This window comes from Ambystoma mexicanum, chromosome 9 (assembly GCF_040938575.1).
Source record: "Ambystoma mexicanum isolate Mex_15411 chromosome 9, UKY_AmexF1_1, whole genome shotgun sequence".
NCBI lineage: Eukaryota > Metazoa > Chordata > Amphibia > Caudata > Ambystomatidae > Ambystoma > Ambystoma mexicanum.
Genome location: NC_090931.1, coordinates 32,943,262 through 32,956,037, shown reverse-complemented (window position 1 = coordinate 32,956,037; position 12,776 = coordinate 32,943,262). Strand labels below are relative to the sequence as shown.

Genomic DNA, 12,776 nt, shown 5'->3' with positions numbered 1-12,776 from the left:
TCCTGCTTCAGGAAAGACAATTTAGAACTTTGAAACTGCTCCCAAGACTCCTGGACATCCAAACTGCTCCCAAGACTCCTGGACATCCAATCACCAGTCTACATCCTGACTACCAATCAGATACCTGATTGATTCCCTTCTTCTTTCCCACCATGCTGGATTGGGACACACTTCTCCTGATAGTATGATAGTTAAGGGGAATGAAGGAAAAAATTAAACATAAACAAAATTATCAATGAAAATTAATAATTAATCAAAGAAATCACTGACAGGGAACTTATAACAGGGACATGAAACCTGAGAAACCTGACAAGCAGTGACTGACCCACACACAACGGCAGACATCTCGAATGCCCGGGTCTAGCAAGCATCTCTTTCTTGCCTGCTTTTGTCTGCCCAAACACTTTTTACATGTTTAACGCCCAACAGATCCCACCCTCACCCCCCCGCTCCCCAGCCAACGCGGGTCAGCCTTAGAACTGGGCGATCCAGGCAACAACATACCAAATGAACAATGCAGAACTGCATGGGGGAGCCGTTGCTTAGTCTCTCTTACACTCGCATTGCTAGCACCCATAACTAACAGGATATCATGTTAAATTGGTACACCATGGACCCTTTAGGATGTTGGGTTTCCTTGACTAGGTATGTTTTCCCGGGGCCGCCTCATCATTCTCGTTATTGCTACGAGGGAGGGGTAGGCTTATATTTGCTTCAATATAGGCAACAGCCTCCAAGGGCAACGTAAAGAATAGTGTCTTCCCCTGATGTTAGAATATCAGCCGTGCTGGGAATAGCATTGCATATTGCACTGACCTGTCCCTCAAAAGTTTCTTTACACCTGTGAATGTTTTGCGTTCGTGCTGGACTGCTGTGGAGAATTCCGGGTAAATGTGAATGTTAGCTGATTCATATCGAAGGGGGCTCCTTTCCCTGACCAGTCGAAAGACGAGGTCCCGCTCGCGATAGTTCAGCAGATGGAACATCACGGGCCTGGGCGGCACCCCCAGCTTTGGTCTCACCGCTAGTGATCTGTGGGCGCGCACCACCACAAATGATGTAGAGAAGGAGTTCCTTCAAGTGAGTTTTGATTGTGACCTCCATGGAGCCCCTGACAAACCCCTCTGGCAGGCCCACTATGCGGATGTTACGCCTTGAGCGGGATTCAAGGACATTGCATCTTTGCAGTGCGCGTGTACATGGAGCTTACTGGGTTTTCAGTTCCACAATGTAATCTTCCGCTGTCCTGTTTCGAGTCCGCGCTTCCGTCACTCTAGCACTTTCTCGCTCTATTTTGGCACTTAGGGTTGCGACCTTGTTGTCAATGTCGTTGAGCTTGCCACTCATAGTTGCAAAGCCTGTCTGCATGCTGTCCACTATTTGGCGCAGGTCTGGCATGTCTGGGGCTGCTGCCTCAATGTTGTCACCTGAGACTTTGTTGGTGTCCTCTGCAGATTTTGCAACCTGCCTTGTGAAGGATTCAATGTTGCCTTGCTTCTTGTGTGTCCCACTCCCCTTCGTCATGGTCACAGTGGGGGGATCCCCACCACTCCCAGTCCAAGCCCAATTGCTCACTTGGGCAGGCCCAGCCGCCTCCAGTCCCTGAGATGCTTAGCTAGTATCGGGGTGGCGCCCAGCGCGGTGGCCCCTTATGCAAGGCTGGCCACCACCAGGACGTGGTACTTTTGAAGACAGAGGAGGGAGGCCGAAGAGTCTTTCACACATTGTGTTGTGTCCTTCTCTTTTTCCGGCACTCGGTGCACCTCAATTGTTCTGTAGGGGGCAGGGGTATGGCAAGGCTCTGACCTCCCTACACACAGCCACCAGAATGGCCTCTCTCCCCTAGGTGGGTCAGCTGTTATTGCGGTGCTGGTCTCCTCTTTCGGCTGATCTCCGTTATCAGACTCAGCGTATTGATCCGACCTCTAGTGTGCGGGGTGCTGTGGTCTCTCTGCAGGCAGCTCGATGAGGATCTATGCCCAAACTGGCTGACTGCATGCTCTTCAATTTCAATGTTCCACTGTAACCAAGGAACGTACACCTTATCTGTATTCCTGGAAATGTGACCAATTGCTGTATGTATAAATTGCAATCTTTAAGCCTTCTATAACAAGCGCCACGATGCCCCAGGGCCGCTGTGCGCTATATACATTTAAATAAATAAATAAATCTGCTGTCAGTCAGCCCACGCTGTGCAGGGCCGAGGGACCGGGTGCACAGCAGGCGGTTTCCCAGCTGGGCGGGGAGACGGGACTCAGCACCACAGTCCCCGTTGTGCGCCCACGGGCCGCCAACCTCTGCGCCGCGGCACGGGCTCTGCAAGGCTGTGTGGTGGCAGGCTGGATCCTGCAGCGGATTCGCTGGGGTTGGTATCCTCGCAAGTATGCTCCGCCCCGCCCTCCCCGATAGCAGCGCGCTCTACAGGCTCAACGCTGCCCGCACACCGCTCCGGGGAGGCGCACAGGCCGTTTCCAGTCCGGCTGCCATTTTCAGTGTTGTAACCTGGTTCTCAGTCTCCAAGCTGGCCTGGGTGTGCGCCAGCTCTCTAGACACCCTCCAATCCACTCTGCACCCGCTGTGTGTCCTGCTTGCGGGTCTATGGCTCTGTCAGTGGTCATGGGTGCTGCGGAGCTCAGAGAAGAGCAGCCATTATGCAGGCTGCTGAACAGTGCCCCCTACACAACCGCTACCTGCCTTAACATCTAATTGCATACAATGTGTAGGGATGTCAGCATCAAATAAAAAGTGCTCAAATTAAAGTTCATAGCTTCTTCCAGCCCTTCTATGGAATGGGGGGATTGCCTTCCCCAAGCTTCAAACAGTTCCAAAATAACACAGTTCTCCAGGATGTTTATTGTTTCAAAATAACAGAATTCCTTGGGACACTTCCCAGCTCTTCAGTTTGGTTACCTTTCACCAGTTTAAAAAGTCAGTTCCTCAGTTTCATTCAGTCACCAAGTGGCTTGCCTTTAGCAGGGTGTATTTGGCCTTGGCGCAGTTCTTGGACCACATAGTCCACCCATTACTGGTCACGCAACCAACACACCTTCCTTGATGTATAGTTATGTTGCCACAATTCCAGCTTCATAATAAGGCTTGACCTATTCCTTTCACTTGCCCTTGAAACTTTATTGTTTCCTCTTCCGTCACCATTCACTGTTTTGTTAGCTCCCACTTGCTATAACCAACACAAGCTTCCCAGTACACTCTCCTGCTGGGATCCCCAGTTTCAAGTCCTTTTTTGCCCAAGCCAGTATAGGCTTTCCAGTATACTCGCCTGCTAGGAAACGTATGCACTGTTTCGGCTTCTTTGACCAAAACCTTGGAGGCTTTGGTTGTCAGCTTTTCCTTATATACAGGTTCACTGTTCTCAGTCTTTCACTTCTTCCAATAATGAACAACAATATCTGCTTCACTCTTGGCCATGTTCACTTGACTCTTAGCATTGCTTAGTCCAAACATTCACTTCTGTCTTATTTGCACACTTTGCTTATTAACATAACTTTTCCATCTCAGCTTCCTCCAATTCGCTTTAGTGGTAGTAATCTTTTCTCTGTTTTTATCACAGTTTATTTACTTGCTTTTTGCACTTATTCAATATTTGTTTGCAATGTACTTCAGTTAGGGATTTCACATAATTACAGTCTCTTAAGTTCAGCCGCTTGCTATATATTGTAAAAATCCCCATCTAGCCTGTGTCAGTACGCCCCGGTATGCCCGGTGCTCCTGAGCAGACTCACCGGTATTGCTTGACTAGTCCAACGAGGGGTTTAGGACTGTAACGCTTGCCATGCCTTTTGGAAGCGTTCTCTGGCCTGCCAGTCCTCCTGCGGCTCCACGGACAGCTTCCTTCTCACCTGCCTGTTTCCTCGATGCTCCTTACTGCTTCCGTGACACTGCCAGCCTCTGCTACGCAGCGGTTCACTCAGCGGTGCTCCTGTGGTTTCTAACTGGTCTCTCCAGCTGCTTCTGTGGTTCAGTGGGAGGCTACAGCTTTCCTCTGCAGAGCTGTCTCCTGTCGGCCTTCTTTCCTGTTGGCTTCCTGCTGTGCTGGCTCTGTATCCCTCTCTGGTTTCTCTGGACCTCTCATGGTGGTTCCACACGACTGCCTCCGCATACAAGTCCCTCTCCTTCACGTGCTTCTCACAGTTCCAGCACTGGCTTTTAAATATTTCACCAGCTGAAACAGGCTCTTGACAACTAGACTGCGCAGAGTGAGTTCTGGAGTCTGTTGTCAGTCTTTGTTGCATCTTCCTCATCCCAGTACCAAAGTGGTGTTTGTGTATGTAATGTATGGCTCTAGGGTGTCTCTTCCTTTTCCCAGTACCAAAGTGGTGTTGACTGGGAAACACGTCATGCCAAAGATAGGGAAGGGACTGCGAACAACCTATAAAGGCCTGGGCGATGTTGGATTCATCAGAAAAGGGAAATGGGGAATACTGTGTCTCACACAAGGTTGCCTCATCCCCAATCCCCAAGTCTCCTCCACCCAGGTGATCCTCCCTTGCATAACCACCCCCAAGGTGTGGATCCAATATCGACATCATTACCCTGGCCACCTGGGTCTGGATGCAGTGGCAGTTCCTTTGTTGGGCGCTCTGGAACTGGGTGTAAGTTGTGATTCCCTAAATGGACACCCCTGGCTCTGGAAGCTGTGGCGTTCCCTTTCTTGGGCGCTCTGGAACTGGGAACAGTAGTGATTCACTATCTAGGCCCCCCTGGTTCTGGGTGCAGTGATGATTCCTTTCTAGGGTGCTCTGGAACTGGGCGCAATAGTCATTCACTGTCTGGGTCTCCCTTGCTCTGGGTGCTGTGGCGCTTCCTTTGTTTGGTGCTCTGGAACTGGGTGCAGTAGTAGTTCACTCTCTGGTCACCCCTAGCCCTGAGTGGAATGGCGGTTCCTTTGTTGGGTGCTCTGAATATGGGTGCAGTAATTCACTATCTGGGCACCCCTGGCTCTGGGTGCTGTGGCGGCTCTTTTGTTGGGTGCTCTGGAACAGGGTAGAGTAGTGATTCACTATCTGTGCACCCCTGGCTGTGGGTGCTATGGCGTTTCCTTTGTTCGATGCTCAGGAACTGGGTGGAGTAGTAATTCACTATCTGGGAACCACTGGCTCTGGGTGCTGTGGCTGTTCCTTTGTTGGGCGCTCTGGAACTGGGTACAGCAGTAATTCACTATCTCGGCACTTCTTGCTCTGAATGCTGTGGCGCTTCCTTTGTTGGGTGCTCTGAAACTGGGTGCAGTAGTAATTCACTATCTGGGCACCCCTGGCTCTTGGTGGTTTCTTTGCTGGGTGCTCTGGAACTAGGCGCATTAGTAGTTCACTCTCTGGGCACCCCTGTCTCTGGGTGCAGTGGTGCTTTCTTTGTTGGGTGCTCTGGAACTGGGTGCATTAGTAGTTCACTCTCTGGGCACCCCTGTCTCTGGGTGCAGTGGTGCTTTCTTTGTTGGGTGCTCTGAATATGGGTGCAGTAATTCACTCTCTGGTCACCCCTAGCCCTGAGTGGAATGGCGGCTCTTTTGTTGGGTGCTCTGGAACAGGGTAGAGTAGTGATTCACTATCTGTGCACCCCTGGCTGTGGGTGCTATGGCGTTTCCTTTGTTCGATGCTCAGGAACTGGGTGGAGTAGTAATTCACTATCTGGGAACCACTGGCTCTGGGTGCTGTGGCTGTTCCTTTGTTGGGCGCTCTGGAACTGGGTACAGCAGTAATTCACTATCTCGGCACTTCTTGCTCTGAATGCTGTGGCGCTTCCTTTGTTGGGTGCTCTGAAACTGGGTGCAGTAGTAATTCACTATCTGGGCACCCCTGGCTCTTGGTGGTTTCTTTGCTGGGTGCTCTGGAACTGGGCGCATTAGTAGTTCACTCTCTGGGCACCCCTGTCTCTGGGTGCAGTGGTGCTTTCTTTGTTGGGTGCTCTGGAACTGGGTGCATTAGTAGTTCAGTCTCTGGGCACCCCTGTCTCTGGGTGCAGTGGTGCTTTCTTTGTTGGGTGCTCTGGAACTTGGTGCAGTAGTAATTCACTATCTGGGCACCCTTGGCTCTGGGTGCTGTGGAGGCTCTTTTGTTGGGTGCTCTGGAATAGGTTAGAGTAGTGATTCACTATCTGTGCACCCCTGGCTGTGGGTGCTATGGCGTTTCCTTTGTTCGATGCTCAGGAACTAGGTGCAGTAGTAATTCACTATCTGGGCATCCCTGGCTCTGGATGGTGTGGCGCTTCCTTTGTTGGGTGCTCTGGAACTGGGTGTATTAGTAGTTCACTCTCTGGGCACCCCTGTCTCTGGGTGCAGTGGCACTTTCTTTGTTGGGTGCTTCGGAACTGGATGCAGTAGTAATTCACTATATGGGCACCCCTGTCTCTGGGTGCAGTGGTGCTTTCTTTGTTGGGTGCTCTGGAACTGTGTGCATTAGTAGTTCACTCTCTGGGTCCCCCTGTCTCTGGGTGCAGTGGTGGTTTATTTGTTGGGTGCTCCGGAACTGGATGCATTAGTAGTTCACTCTCTGGTCACCCCTGGCTCTCATTGTTGGGGATCCATTTGGCGGTTCCTGAGCAATGACATGCAGTGTGGGTTAACTAGATGCCACATGATACAGAAGCAGTAGGTGGGGCTCACTCAAGGGCCCGCATGTTCCTGTTGTTAATAGACTGGAGGCCGGATGCATCTCACTTTTGTAAAATTCTTACTATGATGTCATACAGTGTGTTTGTCTCTTTTTAATGAGGTTAGAATTGTTCCTGGATGAATCAGAGTTTTTTCCCTGGATGTAAGTAATCCATTCATCAGTGCCTTTGAGTGTTGTTGACATCTTCTCATCTTTACAGGGATGGAAAAAGGGTGTTGTCTTTGTCAATGGGCAGAACCTCGGACGCTACTGGGACATTGGACCCCAGGAAACTCTCTTCGTACCAGGAACATGGCTTCGCCCTGGAAGCAATGAGGTAAGACTGTGATATGCAGTAGAGGCATGAATACCCGTAGCTTTCACACACACTTTCTCTCTTGCTCTTCCTCGCACCAGCTCTCGCGCATGCTCTTCTTGTTCTCAAATCGTCTGACCCATGTTCACCTGGAGTTTGGACTTAGATATTTGGCAGATGCCAAAGTGGAACAAAAAAGTAATGGAATTGGGAGTTTGATGAGGAATGACTGGGAGGGTGGGGCAGTACTGGAGTTAATGGCTTTGGGCTGGTTGGTTGCTAGGTGGGGCGTGATGGGGAATGACTGGGAGTGTGGGGCAGTATTTGAGCTCATGGCGTTGGGCAGGTCGGTTGCTAAGTGGGGGGATGATGGGGAATGACTGGAAGGGTAGGGCAGTACTTGAGATAATGGCCTTGGGGAGGTTGGTGTTAAGTGGGAGATGATGGGGGAATGACTGGAAGGATGGGTCGGTACTTGAGAGAATTACTTTAAGCAGATCAGTTGCTAAGTGGCAGGGATGATGGGGAATGACTGGGAAGGTGGGGCAGTACATGAGTTAATGGTTTTGCGCAGGCCAGTTACTAAGTGGCAGGGTTGACGCGGAATGACTGGGAAGGTGGGTCAGTATTTGAGCTAATGGCTTTGGACAGGTCGGTTGTTAAGTGGGGGGATGATGGGGAATGACTGGGAGGGAGGGCAGTACTGGAAATATTGGCTTTGGGCAGTTTGGTTGCTAAGTGGGGGATGATGGGGAATGACTGGGAGGGTGGGGCAGTACTTGAGATAGTGGTTTTGGACAGGTTGGTTGCTAAGAGGGGGGATGATGGAATGACTAGGAGGGTGCAGGCAGTACTTGAGTTAATGGCTTTGGGCAGGTTGGTTGCTAAGTGGGCGATGATAGGTAATGACTGGGAGGATAGGGCAGTACTTGGGATAATGGCTTTGGGCAGGTTTGTTGCTAATTGAGGGGATGATGAGGGAATGACTGGGAGATGTGAAGGCATAATGAAGTAAGACACAGACAACAGATTCAATTTTCTAAATAAATTGTTTATTTCTCTTAAATGTCAGGATGGAGTAAGGCCTAACTTGCCCTGTGTACTAAGGTGGAATTTCCCTACCTAAAGAAAACAAAGGATAGTATGTGTCAGTAAGTTCAATCCAAATGTCTGTCTGTGTCCAAATCCTATACTTGCCCTCACAACTAAATACATACAATGTGTAGGGAGGTCAGCAACCAAAAGAAACAGTGTTCCAAATAACATTCCAAGCGTCTTCCAGTTCCTGGCTTATTTTCAGCTTCCCCATCCAAAAGTTCAAAACAGTTGCATAAAGGCTCTCTGGGTTTCCCCTCCCCAAGAATTCCACACAGTTCCAAAAAGGCCTCAGGGTTCCCTTGCTGAAGAATTCAACAAAGTTCCAAAAAGTCCTCGGGGTTCCCTTCCCCAAGAATTCAACACAGTTCAAAAAAGGCCTTGGGGTTCCATTCCCCAAGATTTCAACACAGTTCCAAAAGAACCTCAGGGTTCCCTTCCCCAAGCGTTCAACACAGTTCCAAAACACCCTCAGAGTTCCCTTCCCCAAGAGTTCAACACAGTTCACAAAGGTTCGGGGTTCCCTTCCCCAAGATGCCAACTCTTCCAGCTTCATAACTACAATCAGCTCAAATCTCTTGGCTTTCAAAAACAGTTCCAGTGCACCTTCTTAATCACTCAGGCTTTTCAATATTGCACATAGATGGCTCTCTTTCTCATTTACTTCAGTAACTGTTATAAAATACAGCTTGTTTATCTTTAATTTCCTTGGCTCATTTCACGCAGGGGTCACTGGTCTAGGCGAATTTGTCGGACCACACGGTCCACCCATCACAGGTCATACAACCAATAACCCTTGGCACTTTATTACGCTTCTGCATTTCTTCAGGCTTTTTGTCAACACAGGATTTATCTCTCTCTCCTGGCCTGAGTCATTGGTCAACATTCACTTCAGAATCTCCTTATCCAACCAGATTCTTCTTGGTAGTCTCTTGGCTTTGCCAGAACATATACAACCAGATACCTCTGGGCAGTCTTTTGATTTTGCCATAACTGGTACTTCACACAACCCAACTCTCATTGGTAATCTTTTGACTTCGCCATGACTGGTATCTTCATACAACTCACTCTGTTTTGTTTAGTCTTTTCCATCACCTTGCTATCACATTATTCATATGTGCACATCACTTGCATTCCACTTTATTCATACGTGCCCGTTACATGCTTTCATCTTATGCCATATTCAAAATGTGTTTATCATATCTTTCTTTTAGTTTGGTATTCAAAATTGCTTGTTGTATTTTCAATAATAAATTTCGAATGGATTGTATCCTCCAACGTATTCCTCATTTTAGATGTATTCCATCCAGCTTCAGCTGCTTCGGAATTTTTTTTTCCCCTTGGCAGAGGGCGCCGTGCGTTGATGGTGTCGAGTCGAGGTCCCTCGAAGGCCTCCGTCGAGGGTGACGTCATCGGGTATACAAGTAGCACGCACGGCGCCCGTTGGCCTCAGTTCCGTTTTTCCGCAGTACATGTTGCTTCGGAGACTCGGCGCGCCTCGAGTAGTTCTGTGAACCAGTTTACTGAAGATTCGATATTTCCTTGTCGTCGCCCCCGACTACGACCCCACGTTCGGGATCCAAAAAGTGTAGATCCTGCGGTTCAAAAATGTCCATCACGGACCCGCACCAAGAATGTCTGTGGTGTCTCGGTGAAGGCCATGACATGGAGGCCTGTACGAGGTGTCAGGCAATGACGGGGAAGGCCTTGCGAGAGAGGAAGGGAAAACTGCAGGTAGGTCGAAAACCCAACCGAAAAGCCTCTAGCGTCGAGTCGAGGTCCCGTGAGGAGAAATCTCCTCAATGCGAAAGGTAAAACCATCGGTCTAGGTTCCAAAGTGGTTCACACCACTCTTTGTCTTCGACGATAAAGTCCAAAAAAAGACGCCGCTGGTCCCCTTCCACCTAGCCCCCGGATGAATCCCCAAAAAGAATGAAATGCCCCACAAAACATTCTTCCTCCGAAGAATGGGAAGCATTCAGAATAAAAATGATGGAGGTGTTTGAAAAGGCTAAGTCTCAGTCCGCGCCTTCTTCGGAAGCCGGCTGGGAGCGTTACCGTTCTGACACTCGCGAGCCCTCGAGCCCGGGTGTTCGAAGGAGAAAGGATCAGGAACCTCCAGGACGCCGAGCGAAAAAGACAGCTCGAGTCGAGTCGACCTTTCGAGGTCACCGACGCCGTCTGGAACCCGACACACCTCGAAGGGTAAGTCTTCAAAGAGCGCCTCGACGCCCTCGAAGCCAGCTCCGTCGACGACCACTATTTTGTCGGCGCCATCGACACCTTGGTTGACGTCGACCCCGAAGCCCTCAGCGCCAATGATTACAAAGGCGCCAACTCAGCCAGAAGTTGTCAAAATAACAGCAAAGGGAAGGCTGCAAAGGCTGTAATACCTTCAGGTTCCACTGATACACCTCTCCAACCTCTCCCAGAAAAGGTTTTTAAACCTCTTCCAAGGAAAGAATTTTTCAAATCCTTGACTTCAATTTTTGACTTCAATTTTTGAAGAACAGTAGAGGTCTGATGAGGAGAATGTTCCTTTTGGACTGGAATACGACAACCCCAAATGTCCCAGAATGCCTGAATTCTGAGGAAAGCAGGATGAGGGATCTGGTGGAAACCTTGCATAATGTAAGTGGAATTGATACTTCACCTGAAACAGATTTTGCCAGGCCAGAACCAGGGGAACATGCCAGCCCCTCATACCGTCAGCTAATGACAAAAGTTGTTGAATATTTAGGATGGGCTAGACCACTGACTCAGTTCATCCAGGATAATCTGACCGATATATTGGATCATGGTCCCACCGAAGATTCGATCTTACCCTTCCATGTAGCCTTACAAAATAGGGTGGCCAAAAATTGCGAGACCCCAGACTCTATTCCTCCGGTGAATAAGTCCCTTACTTCAAAATACTGCTCTTCCAGTAGCGACTCCGGCTATCTGTCAAGCACCCTACTCCCAAGAGTCTGGTGATCCAGGCAGCCACAGCTTCAAGTAAGGTGGCGTACCCTCCTATCCCTTCCGGATAGGGACGACAAGCGTGTGGATGGTTGGGCACGCAAGGTATTTTCAGCTGGGACTATGGCGTTAAAATCGGCCAACTCCCCATGTGCCTTGGCAATATTTTCGTACACTCTGTGGGAGTGCATTGCAATGGCGGCGGAGCACATACCAGAAGGGGATGAAAGGGAAGGATTCCTAGCCATTTTTAAAGATGTAAAGGAGGCCATACAGGAATCCCTTCAGTCTGGATTGGACACTGCAGATAGCGTGAGCAGGTCCATGGACACTAGCATAGTAATGCGCAGATTTGCATGGTTACGGAAGTCGGCTTTCGCACCAGATGTGCAAAACCATCTTCTGAACATGCCCTTTGATGGGTCTCACCTTTTTGACAACAAGGCTGACGAGAGCCTTGAGAGGTTGCAGACCTCAAAAGTGGGTGCCAAGTCTTTAGGAGCTGCTATTAGGCAACATCAGCTTTTTTGTGCATCAGGACAACCTTGGAGGGGATGATCCTATTGTTACTACTCCTCATATAGAAAGACATGAAGAATGGCCATTCAAAGAGGCCAGAAAAAGGCCACTCGTGGTGGACGAGGAAAACGTGCTAAGCCAGCCCCAGCTGTAGCCTCTTTACCATCAGTGGCCACATCAACCGCCACAAAACCACTTTCAGGACTTACATCACATGACACCTGTGGGAGGCAGGCTGTCACAACATCTGCAAGTCTTAACCCTGCCTGCTATAGAACCAGTACCTGTAGCGGAGAGGAACAAGGCATGGTACTCCCCATATTTTTTGATTCCCAAAAAGGACGGAGGACTGAGATCCATCTTGGACTTAAGAGGCTTGAACAAGCTCCTCAGGAAGGACAGGTTCAAGATGGTCACTCTTTCTCAGATCCTTCAGGCCCTTCAACTTCAGGATTGGTTGGTGTCATTGGACCTCCAGGATGCTTAGTTTCATGTGCCAATTCATCTCAAGCACAGAAAATATCTGAGGTTCGTAATTGGCCACTCACACTATCAGTTTCGAGTCCTGCCATTCAGGAAGACCTCCGCCCTGAGGTTCTTCACCAAGTTAATGGTAGTGGTGGCAGCGCACGTCGGGAGAGGGGGGATTCACATCTACCCCTACCTGGACGATTAGTTGATCAGGGCACGTTCTGCCGAACAAGCACTGGATCATCTGAAAGTCACCTGCCACTTCCTCCACAGACTGGGCTTCTCCCTCAATTTCAAGAAGTCACAAATGACACCTTCCCAACAGCTCCAGTACATAGGGGCTGTATTAGACACATCCTTGGGAAAGAGCTTGCCTCCCAAGTCAAGGGCACAAGACATTCTTCAGATGGTTTCCAAATTCCAAAATGCCCAAAATCTCCAGGCCTACGACTTTTTAAGATTGTTCGGCCTCATGACATCCTGCATCTTCCTAGTGCCAGAGGCACGCCTGAAGATGAGATCCCTTCAATGGGCTCTAAATACTCAATGGTCCCAGTTCTCAGGTCAAATGACAGATCTTCTTCATATTCCTAACAAGGTTCGGCAGGATCTTCTGTGGTGGACTTTCACAGAGAATATCCTAAAAGGAGACATTTTTGGCAACCATGGCCAGAGTTTACAGTAGTGAGGGACGCCTCACTCGTGGGGTGGGGAGCTCATGCCAACGATCTGACAATCAGCGGTCATCGGTCTCCATCGGATAATGACAGACAACACAGTGGCCATGCATTATCTAAATAAAAGAGGAG

The 12,776-nt window shown here is 49.4% G+C and overlaps 1 protein-coding gene across 3 annotated transcripts in view; it reads left to right on the top strand.

Annotated features, from left to right (window-relative positions):
- The window catches only part of GLB1L2 (galactosidase beta 1 like 2), a 779,452-nt gene that overhangs the window by 724,927 nt on the left and 41,749 nt on the right, over window positions 1-12,776 (top strand). For all 3 annotated transcript variants that reach the window (XM_069614109.1, XM_069614108.1, XM_069614110.1), the window contains one exon: window positions 6,826-6,942. In XM_069614109.1, the coding sequence (XP_069470210.1) occupies window positions 6,826-6,942 (117 nt within the window). The remainder of the gene's footprint in view (window positions 1-6,825; window positions 6,943-12,776) is intronic.